Source organism: Oncorhynchus keta, chromosome 11 (genome assembly GCF_023373465.1).
Source record: "Oncorhynchus keta strain PuntledgeMale-10-30-2019 chromosome 11, Oket_V2, whole genome shotgun sequence".
NCBI classification, from domain to species: domain Eukaryota; kingdom Metazoa; phylum Chordata; class Actinopteri; order Salmoniformes; family Salmonidae; genus Oncorhynchus; species Oncorhynchus keta.
The window spans coordinates 27,719,521-27,738,076 of record NC_068431.1 but is presented as its reverse complement, the minus strand read 5'-3'; the positions used below and the strand labels follow the sequence as shown (position 1 = coordinate 27,738,076).

Below are 18,556 nucleotides of genomic sequence, written 5' to 3'. Positions count from 1 at the left end.
GGAATGTTGTCCCACTCCTCTTCAACAGCTGTGCAAATGTGTTGTTCGTTGTCCGTAGCTTATGCCTGCCCATACCAGAACCCCACTGCCACCATTAGGCACTCTGCTCACAACCTTCACATCAGCAAACCGCTCACCCACACAGTTAAACTTTGTCCTCAGAGGCAATTCATTTTGCAGTCATAAATCTGCCAGGTACAGCCGAAAACGGGATTCAACCATGAAGAGCACACTTCTCCAGCATGCCAGTGGCCATAGAAGGTGAGCATTTGTCCACTGAGGTCAGTTACAACGCTGAATGCAGTCAGGTCAAGACCCTGGTGAGGATGACGAGCAACCAGATGACCTTCCCTGGGATGGTTTCTGGCAGTTTGTGCAGAAATTATTTGGTTGTGCAAACTCAGTTTCATAAGGTGGCTGTCAGACAATCCCGCAGGTGAAGAAGCTATTTGTGGAGGTCCTGGGCTAGCATGGTTACACGTGGATGGTCTGCGGATGTGAGGTTGGACGTACTGCCAAATTATCTAAAACGACGTTGGATTTGGCTTACGGTAGAGAAATTAACTTTAAAATCTTTGGTAACAGCTCTGGTGGACATTCCTGCAGTCAGCATGTCAATTGCAAGCTCCCTCAAAATGTAGCATTGTGTTGTGTGACAAAACTGCACATTTTAGAGTGACCTTTTAGTGTCCCCAGCACAAGGTGCACCAGTGTAATGAGCATCCTGTTGAATCAGCTTCTTGATATGCCACACCTGTCAGGTGGGTGGATTATCTTGGCAAAGGAGAAATGCCCAATAACAGGGATTTAATCAAATTTGTGAAATAAGCTTTTTGTACGTTTGGAAAATTTCTGAAATGATTGATTTCAGCTCATGAAACATGGGACCAACACTTTACATGTTGCGTTTATATTGTTGTTCAGTGTAGTTAAGGGTGATTAAAATATCCTACCCGTTTGAAGTAAAAACAGTTATTTACTAAGGGTTTTGAAAAATGTTGTTTTAATCTAGGTTGTATAAATCAAGAATACCAAGAGATTTGTCTACTGTATGTGTAAAAAACATATAGTACAAAACATACAAGCCAAAAGGAGGTCTTATATACAATCAACTGACAATCAAAGCTTTCTTGCATTGATTTGACCTTGAACATTCAGAGCCTGCTTGTGTATTCAAACCAAAAACATCTGTGAAGAAAAAGTGGACCTTCAAGTACTGCCTCAAATCACTTGTCCAAGCATATTACATCTCAATGTATAACATGAGACAGAAAACACATTGAATGAAAACTATGGGCTCGATTAAATCTGTATCGCCGAAGTTCAGACTATAGCGGTTTATAACCACACTGACATAATTAGTTTTATGTTATTAGTTATACCATGAGTTGACATTTTTACAAGGATTGTTGAAAATAGAGTACATGAAATGTAAAGGTAATTTCTGGTCTTCGAGAACATTGCCTTTGAAGTTCAATCGAGCTATAGCAAGTTTTGGTGTTACTGATTGAAGTCATAAATCTGTCAGTGAAGACACAGGTGCTCCTGGATGAACCGTCACAGATTCTGTTAGTGACTCTGGCATGTTTGCTGTGAAACTCTGGGGGACACTGACAGACACAGACAGTGGACTGAGGTGGGAATGTTGAGAATGTGGATGTTGAGCCACTGGAGCCCAGTGGCTGCTGGTTTGAGAGGCAGATGCATGCCCATGACTGAGTCCATGGCCAAAGCTGTGTTCATGACTATGTCCGTGACCTTGGCTGTGGCTGCAGCTGTGTCCATGTTTATGACCATGTCCGTGACTTGGCCCAAAGCTATCCTTGATGCCATATCCATGGTTGTGTCCGTAATAACCTGAGAGCTGAACAGGGCTCCCCTGTGTATAGTAGGAGTGGGCCCAGCCTTCAAATGTCTTTGGTGTGGTCTCAGTAGCCTGTAGGTTGGATGTAGAGGACACTGGAGCGTAGGCTTGGACTGGGTAGGAGCCTGGGGTTGGAATGATTCTGCAATCAATGAGAACGTAGACAGATTTCAGAGAGCTTCTCTATACCAGTGATTATACCGGGGCGGCAGCGTAGCCTAGTGGTTAGAGCGTTGGACTAGTAACCGGAAGGTTGAGCTGACAAGGTACAAATCTGTCGTTCTGCCCCTGAACAGGCAGTTAACTCACTGTTCCCAGGCCGTCATTGAAAATAAGAATATGTTCTTAACTGACTTGCCTGGTTAAATAAAGGTAAAATAAAAAAATAAAAAATTAAATACCAGTGATTCTCTATCTAATCATGGGGGACCACTAGGTGCCTATTGTAAAGTATTCAATTACAGCTGAGGATAATCTATTATAACGGCACCTCATTATACCGTAGTACATCATGTGCTCTGGCTTGCACACAGCAAATGTTATTAAATGACCTCTTGTCTTGTCTGATAAATGATGGTTCTGGTGCTTTCTCAGTACTCACGGTGGGTGGACCGTCTTCCTTCTCGCCTCTATTGATGCAGGGACATACAGGACACCAATGTTCCTCAGCAGCCTGAAAGGCATCTTCTTGTCCAGCACTGATGCCCTGGCATCGGACATGTCCAGAAGTGAGAGCCAGCCCTTTCCATCTGTTTCATCAGTGCAAGTTAAGGAGAATGTGTGAAGCAAGATTTTTTTTAAACAAACATGCCATAATGTTTAACAGCAGGACTCATATACAACACCTATAACCTAATACCACTTAACTACACTACTAAGCACACTTATAAAGCTGTGAGATACTGTAGAGGAGCGTGTCACATTTATTTTGAACCGCAATGAGGTTGAAGTTAGGATACAGATCCCCCCTACGATGATGGCGATGACATTGCAAAGGAAGACAGTGTGTGGGACCAAAAGTGTTATGATGAACAGAAACAGCCAGGGCAGGGCTAACATGGGTACAGTGACCCCGAAAAGAAAGCCCTTAACCATACGGGAGTGCACTGTGGCCATACCCATAAGGGAGAGGGATACTGGAATGAACCCCTCCACCTGGTTCTGGGCAGATGCACCAAACAGTAGCAGACCCAGTATGCTGTACAACACCCCTGTGCTGATAGAGAGCAGGAGAAACATGAAGAGGAACCGAACAGTGCCCACACTCTTCTCAATGCCACCACAAAGGGGCCCCAGAACCCCAATACTGAGGAGTAGCTGGGTCACTGACTTGTGGTGGAAGGAGTATGTGATGAGCTTGTGCACTGGAAAGGAAGAGGAAAAGGTTTAAAACATACATAATAGAGTTGACAGATATAAACATGCCGTGCGTGATGTGTTGTAGCTTGCTGCTGTAGTCTACTGGCACCGTCGGTTACGTTAGCTATACGTTTTAGGACGCTCGCTAACGTTACAACACTCCCATTCAAAGTAGCTACCGAGCATATGATTGTTGATTAACTCAGCCCCTCCTAGATAACTTACCATGACCATTGCCAAAAACTGTCGTTCCAAGACTGAAGACATCATCTGATAAACCGAAAAATGTAGTGACAGGAAACAAAACAAATGATACTATAATGACAGAAACAATCCCACTCGTGAGCATGAACTCAGGAGTAAAACTCTTGAACCTCTGAACCATATCTTTTAAAACTATTCGGGAGATCATTTTGATGCCCAGTGCATATTTTTCAAACGAGTACTTGTATAATCAATCAACCTTTATACAAAATTGCAGTACCCTTTCGCCAGAGTATTGCTTGCTAGCTAGCGGTTCCCAATAGATAACACAGCCACAAAGTAATAATGGCTATGTCGTAAAAACTTAATGAACAAAATAAGCTTTTTGGTATTATTTTAAGGTTGTGGCATTAGGTTAGCAGTATGAATACGTTTAAAATCCGATTTTAAGAAGATGAATTGTAGAAATATGCGAACAGGCTTGCTCAGCCAAAACAAATGTACTGGACTTCCGCATTTCAATTATCACAACCTCAAAGTTGCACATATCATCACCCACTGCATTTGAAGACACTGCCACCTACTGACATGTACCTCAAATGTGATTATTAAAGAGTCCTCAACAGCCATTTGAGTTAGATAACTACATAGATTTGATTTGACAGTTATAAATTACACCAAGGGGGAAGATACCACCAATCCGGTCCCTTTCACGCCTTTCTTGTGACGTATTATGCGCGGCCAAAAAACGGTGACCTGTGTGACGTAACCAAGCATCAATTCGCGACATGAACTGTGTTCAGCTTTGATATCAACAGTACAATCTCTTTCTTCAATCAGGTTGTTTCAGCTAATCTTTTGCCGCATAGTCTGCCCTAGCTGACGCTGTGCAGAGAATACTACGATTGGAAACGGTTGGTTCGACGCGTTCGCACTGCACAAGGTGATTTGGAGTTTAGAATGTCTGGTTGGCTCTTACATTCTTTGGGAGGTCCCAAATGGCACCCTGTAGTGTAGTACTTTTGACCTGTGCCCAGTGGGCTCAGATCAAAATAAGTGCACAAGTCAACGTAAGTGCACTATATAGGGAATGGCGTGCCATTTGTCTGTGTGTGTGTGTGTGTGTGTGTTAGGATATGTTTTGTGCCAATCAATTGATGAAAATGTATCTCTCAGAAAACAAGATGGATCGTAGTGATGAGAGAATCAGAAGAGCTTTAAGGCGCCGCCCTTATGTGGTAAATACCTATTTATTTATTTTGTGTTCTGTCTTTGTTATCACATTTTAAATTGAGTGTTGTGTTGACAGTTGAATCCAGTGAGGGTGAACTCCCCTGATTCTGTGATGTGGCCAACCGGTAAGGTGCACAGAAGACCAAGGCCTGTAAGTCAAATCGGACCTGAAAACAATTACACATAAACATTACTTATGCTCCATGTACAAACTGCAGTTATCACAATAAAAGCAACTGCAGATATCCCTCCCCATCTAAACTCATTTGAAATTGAATGCTCTCTTGACAGTCTACTTCAGCGCAGACCCCTCAGATCCACAAAAGGCCTGTAAGTCACATTCAAATCAACCACATAACAGTAGCTACTTAAATGATTTATTGATAGCTACATCATTTATTTCCAAGGCCAAAATGAGCTAAATATGTTTTACTGTTCACAGCCAATCATTGAGAACTGTGGGCAGGAACAGACATCTGGGGATGGACGGGACATGAATTCAGAGCCTCTCAGCCAGGTCAGACATCTCTGCTGTTCCCATAGAGATCAATCTGTTGATTCAAATGGCAATTTTGGTTGGCTTGGTTGAATTGACAATCCTTCATTGGAAATGCTAAAGAATCCTACAGTATGGAAGGTCTTTAGTCCCATCCCTAATGTTATGGGAGTTGCATTTATTGCATTTCAATCCACTTGCATTTTCAATTACCCATGAATTACTCTCTATTTGTACAAGTATGTTGGATTGCCTAAATATTCAACATTTTCTTGGCAGTCAATGCCAGTGAATTCCATGGCTGCCCTAAGTACATGCCTTTGTCTGTCTCCTCAGTCTGGAAGGGTGACTCGGCTGATGGAGAGAAATTATGATGGGGTGATCTCATCCTCCAACTCTGATGACATCTCTATCTACTCCTTCACTGACTGTGAATCTGAGGTAAGAGAGTTGTACACCATAGATGTGTTGAGTGATATGACTGTGAAGAGAATAGTCTCAGACTAATTGACTCTGATACACAGTCTGATGAGGATCATGAAAGGAGGACACCACCGCTGATAGTGAAGGATAAGGAGGATGGAAAGGTGACAAAGTTTGAAGTGAGGGAAATGGTAGAGGACGACAATCTGTCTCTCCACTCCTTGGATGATTCAGACTTTCTGGTATGTTCTGCACCATGTATTTGAGTAACTCTTTGACTGAATGTGGAAAATGGACTATGACCAACTTGCTCTCTGACACAGTGTGATAATGGCAATGATGCCTCTGCTGAGGACAGTCCAGGGTCTTCAAAGGAACCACAGAGAAAAGGGGCTTCACTGAAGGACCCTCGACTGGTATTCTCTTACATTTGTGTGTTAGTGGTGCGCAGGTCAGCTGTTTCTTCAGCCAAGCCCACCCGCAATTGCTAATAACCCATCCGCAACCGCCCGACTATATGTGAAAAAGTGAAAACCTGACCCTAGTCCACAAATATAGAACATCAGAGAAGGCAGAACGATTTTTTTGTCAGGGGGTGCAGGATTTTGTTGTAGCTAATATGGATATGTTTCTGCTGATCATTTCCGACATTTTGGCAGGCTATTTGTTAGTCAACTTGTCTATAATTAGATAGAAGACTAAATAAACCCTTGCTCACCGGAATAATGTTATAAATGGTAGAATGAATGCTTCAATGTAGTTGACATCGGTAAAGTTCTCCGTCATCTTTGATTCTTTCGCGGAGCAAGTAGAAAATGCAAAAACTCAAGATAAAAAGGGAAACTACTATCAGCTTTTAGGAGGCTGATAAAGCAGTCCCTAACTGCACAATCGCATTCTCTCAAGATGCCGAAAGAAATCATATTTCTCCACTCCTGTTCCCGAGTCAAAATATAGTCTACATTTGTTGTAGCCTATCATTTTACTGCAATAAATGCTTAATTCTGCAGGAGTTAATATTAAGACTGTGAGAGGTTAATTAAAGATCTACAGTCAGTGTCCAGATTTCAGTTTCCATTTAACTCATCTGAACGGTTTGTTCCCTTGATGTGCCATAGGCCTATTTGAATCCCCCTCTTGTGACTGTCGAATTTGTATAGTGCCTCACAATCGTCACACATAATAGAGACACTGCCATCATCCTCTTTGAATACTTCATCAAATCTTTTCCAAACATTCCTTTTCTGGCCATCCCTTCTTTAATTTCAACTCTCCATTTCGTAGATTTCCTCTTATTGAATTCAACTCTGACATTGTCCTTTTTGCGTCAGTGGATCCACAGTAACTTTTTCTGCCCTTTCCCAAAAGTGTTTGGTGATTGGTGTCTAGTCTATTTGGCACGCGCCAAATTAGGCCCTAAAGCTTAGGTTTACGTACAACTGCTAAATAGCCTATAGATATAAATGACACAAGAATGATACATTTATGGAATTTTTTCATGTATTGTTTTCTCTTTATTCAACCCGACCGCCTCCCCCATAATATTTCATGACCCTAAACCCGCCGCCCTGTGGATATAACCGCGGGACTGCTGCTTATGAGTCAATGCATCACTAATGTGTGTTACATCTCAATGATTTGACCCTATGTCTGTACAGATTATTGTGGCCAAGCCCAACATCCTTCTCCCTGCCTCTGTGAGTGCCCTGAAGAAGGCATCGCGGCTGATGGAGTTGGTCCCTACTGTCCAGCCCTGCAGGGAGCAGCTGGACAAGAAGACACAGTGGACCAACACCAACGAGGAGAGCCTGAGGAGGATTAAAAAAACTGGCCTCCATAGAGCTCGACCTGGAGGAAGGCCTGAACAAGGTCAACGACGGTCAGGACATCAACCACGAGAGGCAGAAGAACGAGGGATGCTTCAGAGCCTGGATTGAGAAGTGGATGGGGAGGAGGAAGGAGGAAAGACTGAGGGATGAAGATGTGAATAGGCAAGACAAAGGGAGGATGGGCGAGGAAGTGAGGGCACTGATCCAAGTGATGAAGAGAAACTGCAGTGAAAGTGATCTTGAGGCAGTAAACCTGGACAGTTGGCTGAATGACTTGGAAAGGTTGAAAGTGGCCTTCAAGAAATGCACTGGAGAGATGGCCGAAATGGTAGAGAGCATGGCAGAAATGCAGACCAGAATAGCTGAGAGCAGGCTCCTCAAGCCTGAAAAAATAACTATGTCCAGAGCTTTGTAAATGAATCTTACTTATTGAGTGTAGTCATGTATCTAATGTATTTATAGATTAGTCATACAGTATATCTACAGATTTTGTATAACATAGCACTGTCCTAACAGTTTGTTTGTTGTTTCTGGTCTTACAGAGCCCAGGGAAAGTCTCTGGTCCTGTGTCTGGCCTCTCTCCTCTTGTGACCTCAGCACCCCGGACCCTGGCTGAAGCCCTACAAGCCCTGCCCTCTGCTGTGGCCCGTCCCTCCCAAAAGGATGTCCCAAAGCCTCCGACACCTCCAAGCCCTGTCTCTGTCATTGTTGCTTCGCCTGCTGTGGAGTACTTACCATACCACCGCAGCCCTCGCCTGGCCCCAATCACCAACCTGAGTGAGAACGGCAGGAAGCTGCTCCAGAAAATGTCAGGAGTGACGCCACAGGTGAGAGGAAACAGGAAGGGAATATTAGCCATATTTCCTTCTACACTATATCATACCTCTAGATACCATAGCTCAAGAGTAGAAAATAGCCATAAGCTTATATTACTTTATCTCCTTGTCCAAAATATTCAGGAAAGGAAGGTCAAAAGGAAAAAGACCAAGGGAAAAAAGCAAGTGAAGAAAGAGAAGGCCAGTAAGATGCAGCAGGTGGAAAATGTTGGAGAACGTAAGGAGGACAAGAAAGAGGAAAAGAAGAGTCTGAGGAAGAGGTGAGGAAATAGAAGAGGGGAACATAACAAGGGCGTTTTAGAGATTTATAGAAATAGAATGAGGTAGAGAAATATAGAAATTGAATGAGGTAGCAGAGAAAGAGCAGCTATCTGATGTTTAATGGCAAACTATTATTTATTCTCCTGTTGTGTTTGATTGACAGGTTTCTCCAGTGGCTGCTGCCCAAACTGAGATGTTCGAAGAAATAATGGCCAACTACTACAACAACACACACACACATACTATTGATATTGGTCTCATTGTTATATTTTGAGACATGCACCATTCTTTAAAAAATTAAAAAGACCCAATAATTATATTGGTTCCCATACAGCCTACTAGGGTAGCGTATGATAATGGGTTGGATTTACATAGCGTGTAGTTATCAGGCTTGGAAATATAGCCAGGAGATGCAGGGTCAACACCCCTACTCATGTCATAAGTGCCATGAGATGTTTAGTGACCACAGAGAGATAGGACCTCTGTGTGCACAGTCTCATCCGAAGGACAGCACCGGCCGCAGGGCAGTGTCTGGCATTGGGCTCTTAGGTCTTCTTTGGCCAAAGGGAAGTGAAGAGGGCCAGTATGAGAGAGCAAGAACTTTCTTAGCAGATAATGATAACATGACAACAGTAGCTGTAGATGATGTAATGAAAAGTTGTAGGGTGGTTGGTAATGGAGAACATCAGGTGGATCCACGTCTTGGTGTTGGGCAGGACCCCTAGCTCCTGCAGAACAGGAGCAGAGTTAAAGGGAACAGGGTAGGAGACAGAGACGTAAACACTCCGGTAGCTCTCCTTCTGTTTCTCCTGCGCCTTGTCCATGTTCTGTCTCACCTTGATTGATGACAGGAATACATGCAATTATATTTCATATTACAAATACATTTCTTACATATCTCTTGGAGGGACAGAAAATAAATGAACAGAGGACAATCATTTTTACCTGGTCAAAAACCTCCACGTCCTTCTCAGTCTGTGCCTGAAGGTAGTACTCAAAGGTGTTCTGATCTGGTTCGACAACTTCCACCACATCAGGTGGGGTTTCAGTGATCTGAAAGTACGTTATGCAAAAATAGCAATAGACAAACACTAAGTCAATCCCAATTTTGAAAGACTACAGTATATGCAATAATTGTATATACAATTCCATTGTTTACCTCAGTCAACAGCTGCGGCTCCCGTCCATACTCAGCCTGGATGCTGCTGTTGTGTGCAAAGAGAATTACCTTCAGGTTGTTCTCCCACCCTTCCTGATACCAATCAAGGGACTTGCCCATGGCAGTCTTGAGGTTCTGGTTGGTCCATTTACTAAGGGTTTTGAAAAATGTTGTTTTAATCTAGGTTGTATAAATCAAGAGTACCAAGAGATTTGTCTACTGTATGGGTAAAAAAACACAAAGTACAAAACACACAAGCCAAAAGGAGGTCTTACAATCAACTGACAATCAAAGCTTTCTTGCATTGATTTGACCTTGAACATTCAGAGCCTGCTTGTGTATTCAAACCAAAAACATCTGTGAAGAAAAAGTGGACCTTCAAGTACTGCCTCAAATCACTTGTCCAAGCATATTGCATCTCAATGTATAACATGAGACAGAAAACACATTGAATGAAAACTATGGGCTCGATTAAATCTGTATCGCCGATGTTCAGAGCTATAGCGGCTTATAACCACACTGACATCATTTAAAAAAAACTTTATTAGTTATACCATAAGTTGACGTTTTTACAAGGATTGTGATTGCTGAAAATAGCGCACTTGAAATGTAAAGGTAATTTCCAATCTTTGAGAACATTGCCTTTGAATTTCAATCGAGCTATAGCAAGTTTTGGTGTTACTGAAGTCATCAATCTGTCAGTGAAGACACAGGTGCTCCTGGATGAACCGTCACAGATTCTGTTAGTGATTCCGGCATGTTTACTGTGAACCTCTGGGGGACACTGACAGACAGACAGTGGACTAGGGTGGGAATGTTGAAAATGTGGATGTTGAGCCACTGGAGCCCAGTGACTGCTGGTTTGAGAGGCAGATGCATGCCCATGACTGAGTCCATGGCCAAAGCTGTGTTTGTGACTATGTCCATGACCGTGGCTGCAGCTGTGTCCATGCTTGTGACCATGTCCGTGACTTGGCCTCAAGCCCCCCATGGTTGTGTCCGTAATAACCTGAGAGCTGAACAAGGCTCCCCTGTTTATAGTAGGAGTGGGCCCAGCCTTCAAATGTCTTTGGTGTGGTCTCGGTAGCCTGTAGGTTGGAGGTAGAGGACACTGGAGTGTAGGCTTGATCTGGGCAGGAGCCTGGTGTTGGAATGATTCTGCAATCAATGAGAACGTAGACAGATTTCAGAGAGCTTCTCTATACCAGTGATTCTCTATCTAATCATGGGGGACCACTAGGTGCCTATTGTAAAGTATTCAATTACAGCTGAGGATCATCTATTATAACTGCACCTCATTATACTGTAGTGTGTAACGGATGTGAAACGGCTAGCTTAGTTAGCGGTGCGCGCTAAATAGCGTTTCAATCGGTGACGTCACTTGCTCTGAGACCTTGAAGTAGTAGTTCCCCTTGCTCTGCAAGAGCCGCGGCTTTTGTGGAGCGATGGGTAACGATGCTTCGTGGGTGACTGTTGTTGATGTGTGCAGAGGGTCCCTGGTTCACGCCCGGGTATGGGCGAGGGGACGGTCTAAAGTTATACGGTTACAAGTACATCATGTGCTCTGGCTTGCACACAGCAAATGTTATTTAATGACCTCTTGTCTTGTCTGATAAATGATGGTTCTGGTGCTTTCTCAGTACTCACGGTGGGTGGACCGTCTTCCTTCTCGTCTCTATTGATGCCGGGTACATACAGGACACCAATGTTCCTCAGCAGCCTGAAAGGCATCTTCTTATCCAGCACTGGTGCCCTGGCATCGGACATGTTCAGAAGTCAGAGCAAGCCCTTTCCGTCTGACTCATATACAAGACCTATAACCCAATAACACTTAACTACAAAACACACTTCTAAAGCTGTGACATACTGCAGAGGAGCGTATCACATTTATTTTGAACCGCAATGAGGTTGGAATAAGGATACAGATCTCCCCTGCGATGAGTGCACTGTGGCCATACACATACAGGAGAAGGATACTGGCATGAACCCCTCCACCAAACAGTAGCAGACCCAGTATGCTGTACAACACCCCTGTGCTGATAGAGAGCAGCAGAAACCAAACAGTGCTCACACTCTTCTCAATGCCACCAGAGAGGCCCCAGAACCCCAATAGTGAGGAGTCCCAATACTGAGGAGTAGCTGGGTCACTGTCTTGTGGTGGAAGACAGTGACCCAGCCCTCACTGCTGCTCGATCATCCTATTTTTCCAACTAAATTGAGGAAAATAAGAACAATCCGAAATTTATTTTTGATACTGTCGCAAAGCTAACTGTGCTGCCATCCTGTTAGAAGGTAACAGATTATTTTAATTGTGCTGCCATCCTGTTAGAAGGTAACAGATTATTTTATTACAATGGTTAAATTGGATTTTCATTGTGTTCAATGGTGTTATTTGCCCCCTAGTGGCGCTTTCTGGTACTTAGAAAGACAACGCAAACGGGAAGTTCAGAATTTGTTTTGCACGCATAGAAGCAACTACAAACAACGCTACGGTGCAGGTCTTTCAATGTAGTTATTTCTTGTCACGCTTCAGCCTTGGAAAAATATTTGTTTGTAAGTTCGATTCAAGCATTTAGCTAATGATGATAATCTTGTTATTGATAGAGTTTCTTACATATCAATGTTGGTTGCATTTACTCACAAATTGCAATGCCTTTAATGTGTGTGGTTAGCTGTATTACTTTGTTCATGCGTCATGCAAACGAATTGTAAAATATACAATACTGTAGTTTTGTTACTGTTTCTAGTGTAATATGCTTTGTTATTCTACATAGATGGTTATACATTATTAGAGTAATGAAAGGAGCAATTACCATATGGTTAACAATTAGCTATATGGTTTGGCATCATGCCAGATGCATGGTACCTTAGCGCGTGCTTTGTATTTATGCTACTTCAAATGTTTAATGTACAGCTACAGTATGTCGGTGTGGATTGAACACTAAAGTATATTTTCTGTATTTTGCAGTTTCACAACATAAACGTTTTCAATATATTCATTCAAGAAAAGTCACGCCTTGGGAGTTTTATTGAAGACTTAGTTGTTAGCTATCTGTCTAGTTTTGCATGGGAACGCAACTCAAGGGCAGAATAGTGAAAAAACATCATCACAGCGGGCTCAAGCACAAGAATAACTGCACACGGTGGTTATGTTTCTACGTTCATCAGACAACAAAGCCTCTTATCCTAGGGAAGACCAGCAGTCTACGATGCAACAACCAGAGCCAGGTGTTCAACAGAGAGAGATGGAAGAGCCTCTTCAGCACATTGGGACCAAGTCTCAATCTACAAGATCAAGGTCATCAAAACAGTCAAGCAGATCCTCAACGGCGAGTTCTGCAGGCATCAAAGCACGCGCCAAGGCGGACGCAGCACGCGCACAAGTCTCTTATGCTGAGAAGGAAGCTTCTGTGATGAAACAAAAGGCAGAAATAGAGGCCAGTTTGTTGAAGCAAAAAGCTGACCTCGAGGCAAGTTTATATGTTCTCCAAGTTGAGAGAGCAGCTGCTGCTGCGTTGGCTGAAGCTGCAGCCTTTGAAGAAGTTGTAGGATCAGAACGCAGAGAGCTTCGCAAAGAACTAGACACAGGGACACAGCCCTTAAGTCCAGTCCAACGTACATGTGAGTATGTGCAACAACATGCTAGGCCCGACTTTGCAGAACTTCCATTTGAAGTGGAGAAACAAGAGTTTAGTGTTGACCCAGCAACATGCCATAATCCAGAAAGTAGCAAACAACAGAACATGAGCAGAGACTCTCCGTTCAAAAGAAATGAACAGCAGCATGGTGGAAATGGAAAGCAAGCCCACTTCCAGTCACACACACACACACACACAACTTCCCTGAGTCACAAGTGGCACCAGACCTCATCAAGTACCTCCTACGACGTGAGATGGTGAGTTCCGGACTCCTGAAGTGGTCCTTCTGTAGCTCAGTTGGTAGAGCATGGCGCTTGTAACGCCAGGGTAGTGGGTTCGATTCCCGGGACCACCCATACGTAGAATGTATGCACACATGACTGTAAGTCGCTTTGGATAAAAGCGTCTGCTAAATGGCATATATTATTATATTATTATTATTAAGTTTGATGATCGCCCTGAAAATTATTGGGCATGGAAAGCATCCTTTCTCAATGCGACCAGAGACTTGAATTTATCAGCCAGGGAAGAGTTAGATCTAATTACCAAGTGGCTAGGGGCAGAGTCGTCTGAGCAAGCAAACAGAATTAGATCTGTCCATATTTTCAACGCAACAGCGGGGCTTAACATGGTCTGGCAACGACTAGAAGAGTGCTATGGTACACCCGAAGTGATCGAGAATGCACTGTTGAAGAAAATTGATGATTTTCCAAAACTGGCTAACAAAGACAATCACAAACTAAGAGAACTAGGTGACATTCTTCTCGAACTGGAGTGTGCTAAAGTAGAAGGGTACCTTCCAGGCCTCGCTTATCTGGACACATCTCGGGGGGTAAACCCTATTGTAGAGAAACTTCCATTCAGTTTACAAGAAAAATGGATAGCACAGGGATCCAAATATAAGGAGGACTATCGGGTAGCATTCCCACCATTCTCGTTCTTCTCGAGATTCATCAGGAACCAGGCGAAAATTAGAAATGACCCCAGCTTCACCCTCTACACCTCAACTAACCAGGTGTCCATGAAAAGTGAGAAACCTGCCAGGTACAGCGGCAAAACACCTGTGACTGTATACAAGACAGATGTGTCATCTGAGGCCTCAGACCACCATACCAAACCCAGTAAGACAAAGGTTGAAAACCCTGACCGTCACTGCCCAATACATAACAAGCCTCATCCTCTTAAAAAGTGTTGTGGGTTTAGATACAAAACTCTAGATGAGCGCACATCATATCTCAAAGACAATGGCATTTGTTTCCGATGTTGTGGGTCAACTCAGCACAGAGCTAAAGACTGTAAGGTTTCAATCAAGTGCTCTGAGTGCGACAGCGACAGGCATCTTGCTGCTCTGCATCCAGGCCCAGCCCCTACAAATACAGACACCGCTACAGCAGAGACAGAGCATGGCGGGGAGCAAGGTGACGATGCTCTTCTATCTGTCACCTCAAAGTGTACAGAGATCTGTGGTGAGGCAGTCAATCCAAGATCATGTTCAAAAATATTCCTAGTCAAAGCTTATCCGGCTGGGAAAAGAGAGAAAGCTGTCAAAATGTATGTAGTGCTTGATGAACAGAGTAACAAATCTCTGGCCAAGACAGAGTTTTTCAGTCTCTTCAACATCAATGACAACTCTGCTCCATACACCATGAAGATGTGTTCTGGGGTAACAGAGACTTCAGGCAGGAGAGCCGTCAACTTCATGGTGGAGTCTATAGATGGACACATGCAGCTCACTCTCCCTACTCTGATAGGGTGTGATATGATGCCAGACGATAGGATGGAGATTCCCTCCCCCGACATTGCGTATCATCATCCCCATCTGCAACCAGTTATGGACAGAATTCCAGCTGTGGACCCAGACGCTCCCATCCTCCTGCTCTTAGGACGAGACATCTTAAGGGTACACAAGGTACGAGAGCAAATCAATGGGCCCCACGACACTCCTTATGCACAGCGATTCGACCTCGGGTGGGTCATTATGGGTGAGGTCTGTCTGGGAACGGCTCACCGACCAGCCAATGTTAACGTGTTCAGGACAAACATACTTCAAAATGGTCGCACATCCTATCTGAGCCCTTGCCCTGACATCATCCAGGTAAAAGAGAACTACAACAGCGTAGCTCAGAAACACATCTCTCCCTCTACAGTGCACTCGAGAGATCCAAGCACAACTGTGAACACAGACAGCCTGGGATGTTCCGTGTTCGACAAAACACAAGACGATGATAAACCAGCACCATCAGTGGAGGACAAAGACTTCTTGGACATTATGGACAAACTGGGTTTCCAGGATGATGGAAACAACTGGGTGGCTCCATTACCCTTTCGCCCCACTAGACGTCGCCTTCCTAATAACAGGGAGCAGGCCATGAACCGTCTCACATCACTTTGCAGGACTTTAGACAAAAAGCCTGACATGAAGCGTCATTTTATTGACTTCATGCAAAAGATGCTGGATAACGACCAAGCCGAACCTTCACAGCCACTAGAGGGAGACAAAGAACGTTGGTATCTGCCCATATTTGGTGTTTTACCATCCACAAAAGCCTGAACAAATACGAGTAGTATTTGACTCCAGTGCTAAGTGTCAAGGCGTGTCACTTAACGATGTTCTGCTCAGTGGTCCAGACTTAAACAACACACTCTTGGGTGTCCTAATGCGTTTCCGCAAGGATTGCATTGCACTAACAGCAGATGTGCAACAAATGTTTTACTGTTTTGGTGTACGTGAGGATCACAGAGATTACTTAAGGTTTCTCTGGTATGAAGACAACAACCCAGATAGAAACATAACTGAGTACAGGATGAAAGTCCATGTATTTGGGAACAGCCCTTCACCAGCCGTAGCCATCTACTGCATGAGACGAGCAGCGCTACAGGGTGAGAAGGAACACGGGTCAGAACCCAAGCAATATGTAGTGAGGAACTTCTACGTCGATGATGGTCTGACATCAGTAGCTACTACAGAAGAAGCTGTCAAGATTCTAAGAAAAACAGAGTCCAACATGAAACTACACAAGATTGCATCCAATAGCAAAACAGTTATGGAAGCCTTCCCTATGGAGGACCGTGCGAAAGACTTAAAAGATCTGGACCTAGGAGTGGATCCTCTCCCCTTTCAACGGAGTCTGGGACTTTCTTGGAACCTGGAAACAGACAGCTTCTCATTCCAGGTGTCCCACAATGAGAAGCCTTTTACGCGGAGAGGCATCCTGTCCACAGTGAATAGTCTTTATGACCCCCTTGGGTTCGTGGCTCCAATAACAATGCAAGGTAAAGCCTTAATCAGAGAACTCTCTTCTAATCAGAGTGAGTGGGATGCCCCTCTTCCCACAGAAAAAGAAGAGGAATGGAAAATGTGGAAGGAATCTTTGATGGAGTTGGAACATATGAATATACAGCGGACCTACATCCCAGTCTCCTTGTCTACCGCTCAAAGAAGAGAGCTACACATCTTCTCAGATGCCTCTACAGTAGCCATAGGAGCGGTAGCCTACCTGAGAGTTATTGACTTGGAAGGTCAATGCCATGTTGGATTTGTCATGGGGAAATCAAAATTGGCCCCTCGTCCGGCCCACACTATCCCACGCCTAGAACTGTGTGCGGCTTTGCTAGCTGTTGAGATGTATGAACTGATCAAAGACGAAATTGACATTGATATACATGCAGCCAAGTTCTACACAGACAGTAAGAGTTCTCGGTTACATCCACAATGTCACCAAAAGATTCTATGTTTATGTTGCCAATAGGATAACTCGCATCAGGAAGTCTACCCATCCAGATCAGTGGTGCTATATAAACACTGACAGCAATCCAGCAGACCATGCAACCAGGCCCATACTTGCTGCGCTCTTAAAACACACTAGTTGGTTCTCAGGTCCACCGTTCCTGACCCAAACATACTTGAGTAAGCCTGAGAACATCAATTTTGACCTTGTAGAGCCTCACACAGATGCAGAGATTCGACCAGACGTCACTGTCTTTGCCTCTAAAGTTTCTGGAGCTCAACTCAGCTCTCATCGCTTTGAGAGGTTCTCAAGCTGCAAAACTCTCAATCGAGCCACAGCACGACTCATTCATGTTGCAAGATCCTTCCATGAAGGTGCAGACAACACCAGCTGCAGAGTCTGGCATGACTGTAATAAACCATGCGGTACAAGTGAGTTGTCACAAGCCAAAACAGCAATCATTCACTGTGTGCAACATGAAGCCTTCAGAGAGGAATTCAAATGCATTGAAAAAGGAAAACAGTGGAAGCAAGTCCAGTGTCTCGCTGACACCTTTTGGAAAAGGTGGAGACAGGAGTACCTGACAACGCTGCAGAGACGCAGAAAATGGACAGCAGAAAAGCCAAATGTAAAAGTGGGAGATGTTGTCTTATTGAAAGACAGTCAGGCACACAGAAATGACTGGCCAGTCGGGCTTGTGGTAAAAACCTTTCCCAGTACTGACAAAAAGGTTAGGAAAGTAGAACTAAAAATTGTCAAGCAAGGAGCTGCTAAGGTGTTTCTGAGACCAATCTCAGAGATTGTTGTTCTTCTTTCTGAAGCATCCAAGAGACAAAAGATAAAAATATAAAGGACATTATTTGTTTCTTGATACGTTTTATTTCATAGTGGCACAATTTTATTATACCAGGCGGGGAGTGTGCTGCCATCCTGTTAGAAGGTAACAGATTATTTTATTTACAATGGTTAAATTGGATTTTCATTGTGTTCAATGGTGTTATTTGCCCCCTAGTGGCGCTTTCTGGTACTTAGAAAGACAACGCAAACGGGAAGTTCAGAATTTGTTTTGCACGCATAGAAGCAACTACAAACAACGCTACGGTGCAGGTCTTTCAATGTAGTTATTTCTTGTCACGCTTCAGCCTTGGAAAAATATTTGTTTGTAAGTTCGATTCAAGCATTTTGCTAATGATGATAATCTTTTTATTGATAGAGTTTCTTACATATCAATGTTGGTTGCATTTACTCACAAATTGCAATGCCTTTAATGTATGTCGTTAGCTGTATTACTTTGTTCATGCGTCATGCAAACGAATTGTAAAATATACAATACTGTAGTTTTGTTACTGTTTCTAGTGTAATATGCTTTGTTATTCTACATAGATGGTTATACATTATTAGAGTAATGAAAGGAGCAATTACCATATGGTTAACAATTAGCTATATGGTTTGGCATCATGCCAGATGCATGGTACCTTAGCGCGTGCTTTGTATTTATGCAACTTCAAATGTTTAATGTACAGCTA

The 18,556-nt window shown here is 43.5% G+C and overlaps 3 protein-coding genes across 18 annotated transcripts in view; 2 read left to right on the top strand and 1 right to left on the bottom strand.

Annotated features, from left to right (window-relative positions):
* Nucleotides 1-984: 984 nt before the first annotated feature.
* Nucleotides 985-4,101, bottom strand: rhbdd2 (rhomboid domain containing 2). 3 transcript variants are annotated; one of them, XM_035780077.2, is made up of 5 exons: nucleotides 4,022-4,072; nucleotides 3,449-3,493; nucleotides 3,195-3,228; nucleotides 2,466-2,613; nucleotides 985-2,006 (listed from the first exon to the last, which is right to left on the bottom strand). In XM_035780077.2, exons 1-5 carry the CDS (start codon nucleotides 4,055-4,057, stop codon nucleotides 1,514-1,516), a joined length of 756 nt encoding a protein of 251 aa, XP_035635970.1. In that variant the 5' UTR covers nucleotides 4,058-4,072; the 3' UTR covers nucleotides 985-1,513. The 3 variants fall into 3 exon arrangements, with proteins under 3 accessions (XP_035635970.1, XP_035635968.1, XP_035635969.1); XM_035780075.2 differs by having other exon boundaries at nucleotides 2,824-3,228; nucleotides 3,449-4,101; XM_035780076.2 differs by having other exon boundaries at nucleotides 2,983-3,228; nucleotides 3,449-4,101.
* A 55-nt stretch (nucleotides 4,102-4,156) lies between these two features.
* LOC118389988 (uncharacterized) overlaps nucleotides 4,157-18,556 on the top strand; it is a 19,487-nt gene continuing 5,087 nt past the window's right edge. The window contains exons 1-9 of one of the 4 annotated variants that reach the window (XR_008147430.1): nucleotides 4,157-4,370; nucleotides 4,604-4,665; nucleotides 4,737-4,811; nucleotides 4,952-4,990; nucleotides 5,103-5,177; nucleotides 5,493-5,597; nucleotides 5,681-5,821; nucleotides 5,903-5,995; nucleotides 7,238-7,736. Coding sequence is in view for 1 of the 4 variants with exons in the window: in XM_035780080.2 (XP_035635973.2) it covers nucleotides 4,612-4,665; nucleotides 4,737-4,811; nucleotides 4,952-4,990; nucleotides 5,103-5,177; nucleotides 5,493-5,597; nucleotides 7,951-8,235; nucleotides 8,368-8,504; nucleotides 8,669-8,714 (816 nt within the window). In the remaining 3 variants the exon portion in view is untranslated. Of the gene's footprint in view, nucleotides 4,371-4,603; nucleotides 4,666-4,736; nucleotides 4,812-4,951; nucleotides 4,991-5,102; nucleotides 5,178-5,492; nucleotides 5,598-5,680; nucleotides 5,822-5,902; nucleotides 5,996-7,237; nucleotides 7,737-7,950; nucleotides 8,236-8,367; nucleotides 8,505-8,668; nucleotides 10,166-18,556 lie in introns of those variants that run through there. The other 3 variants (XM_035780080.2, XR_008147432.1, XR_008147431.1) reach the window with 3 other exon arrangements.
* LOC127906116 (uncharacterized) overlaps nucleotides 10,844-18,556 on the top strand; it is a 22,196-nt gene continuing 14,483 nt past the window's right edge. For 2 of the 11 annotated variants that reach the window (XM_052529823.1, XM_052529822.1), the window contains exons 1-2: nucleotides 10,844-12,217; nucleotides 12,633-13,285. The gene's annotated coding sequence lies outside the window, so the exon portion shown is untranslated. The other 9 variants (XM_052529825.1, XM_052529830.1, XM_052529827.1 and 6 more) reach the window with 6 other exon arrangements.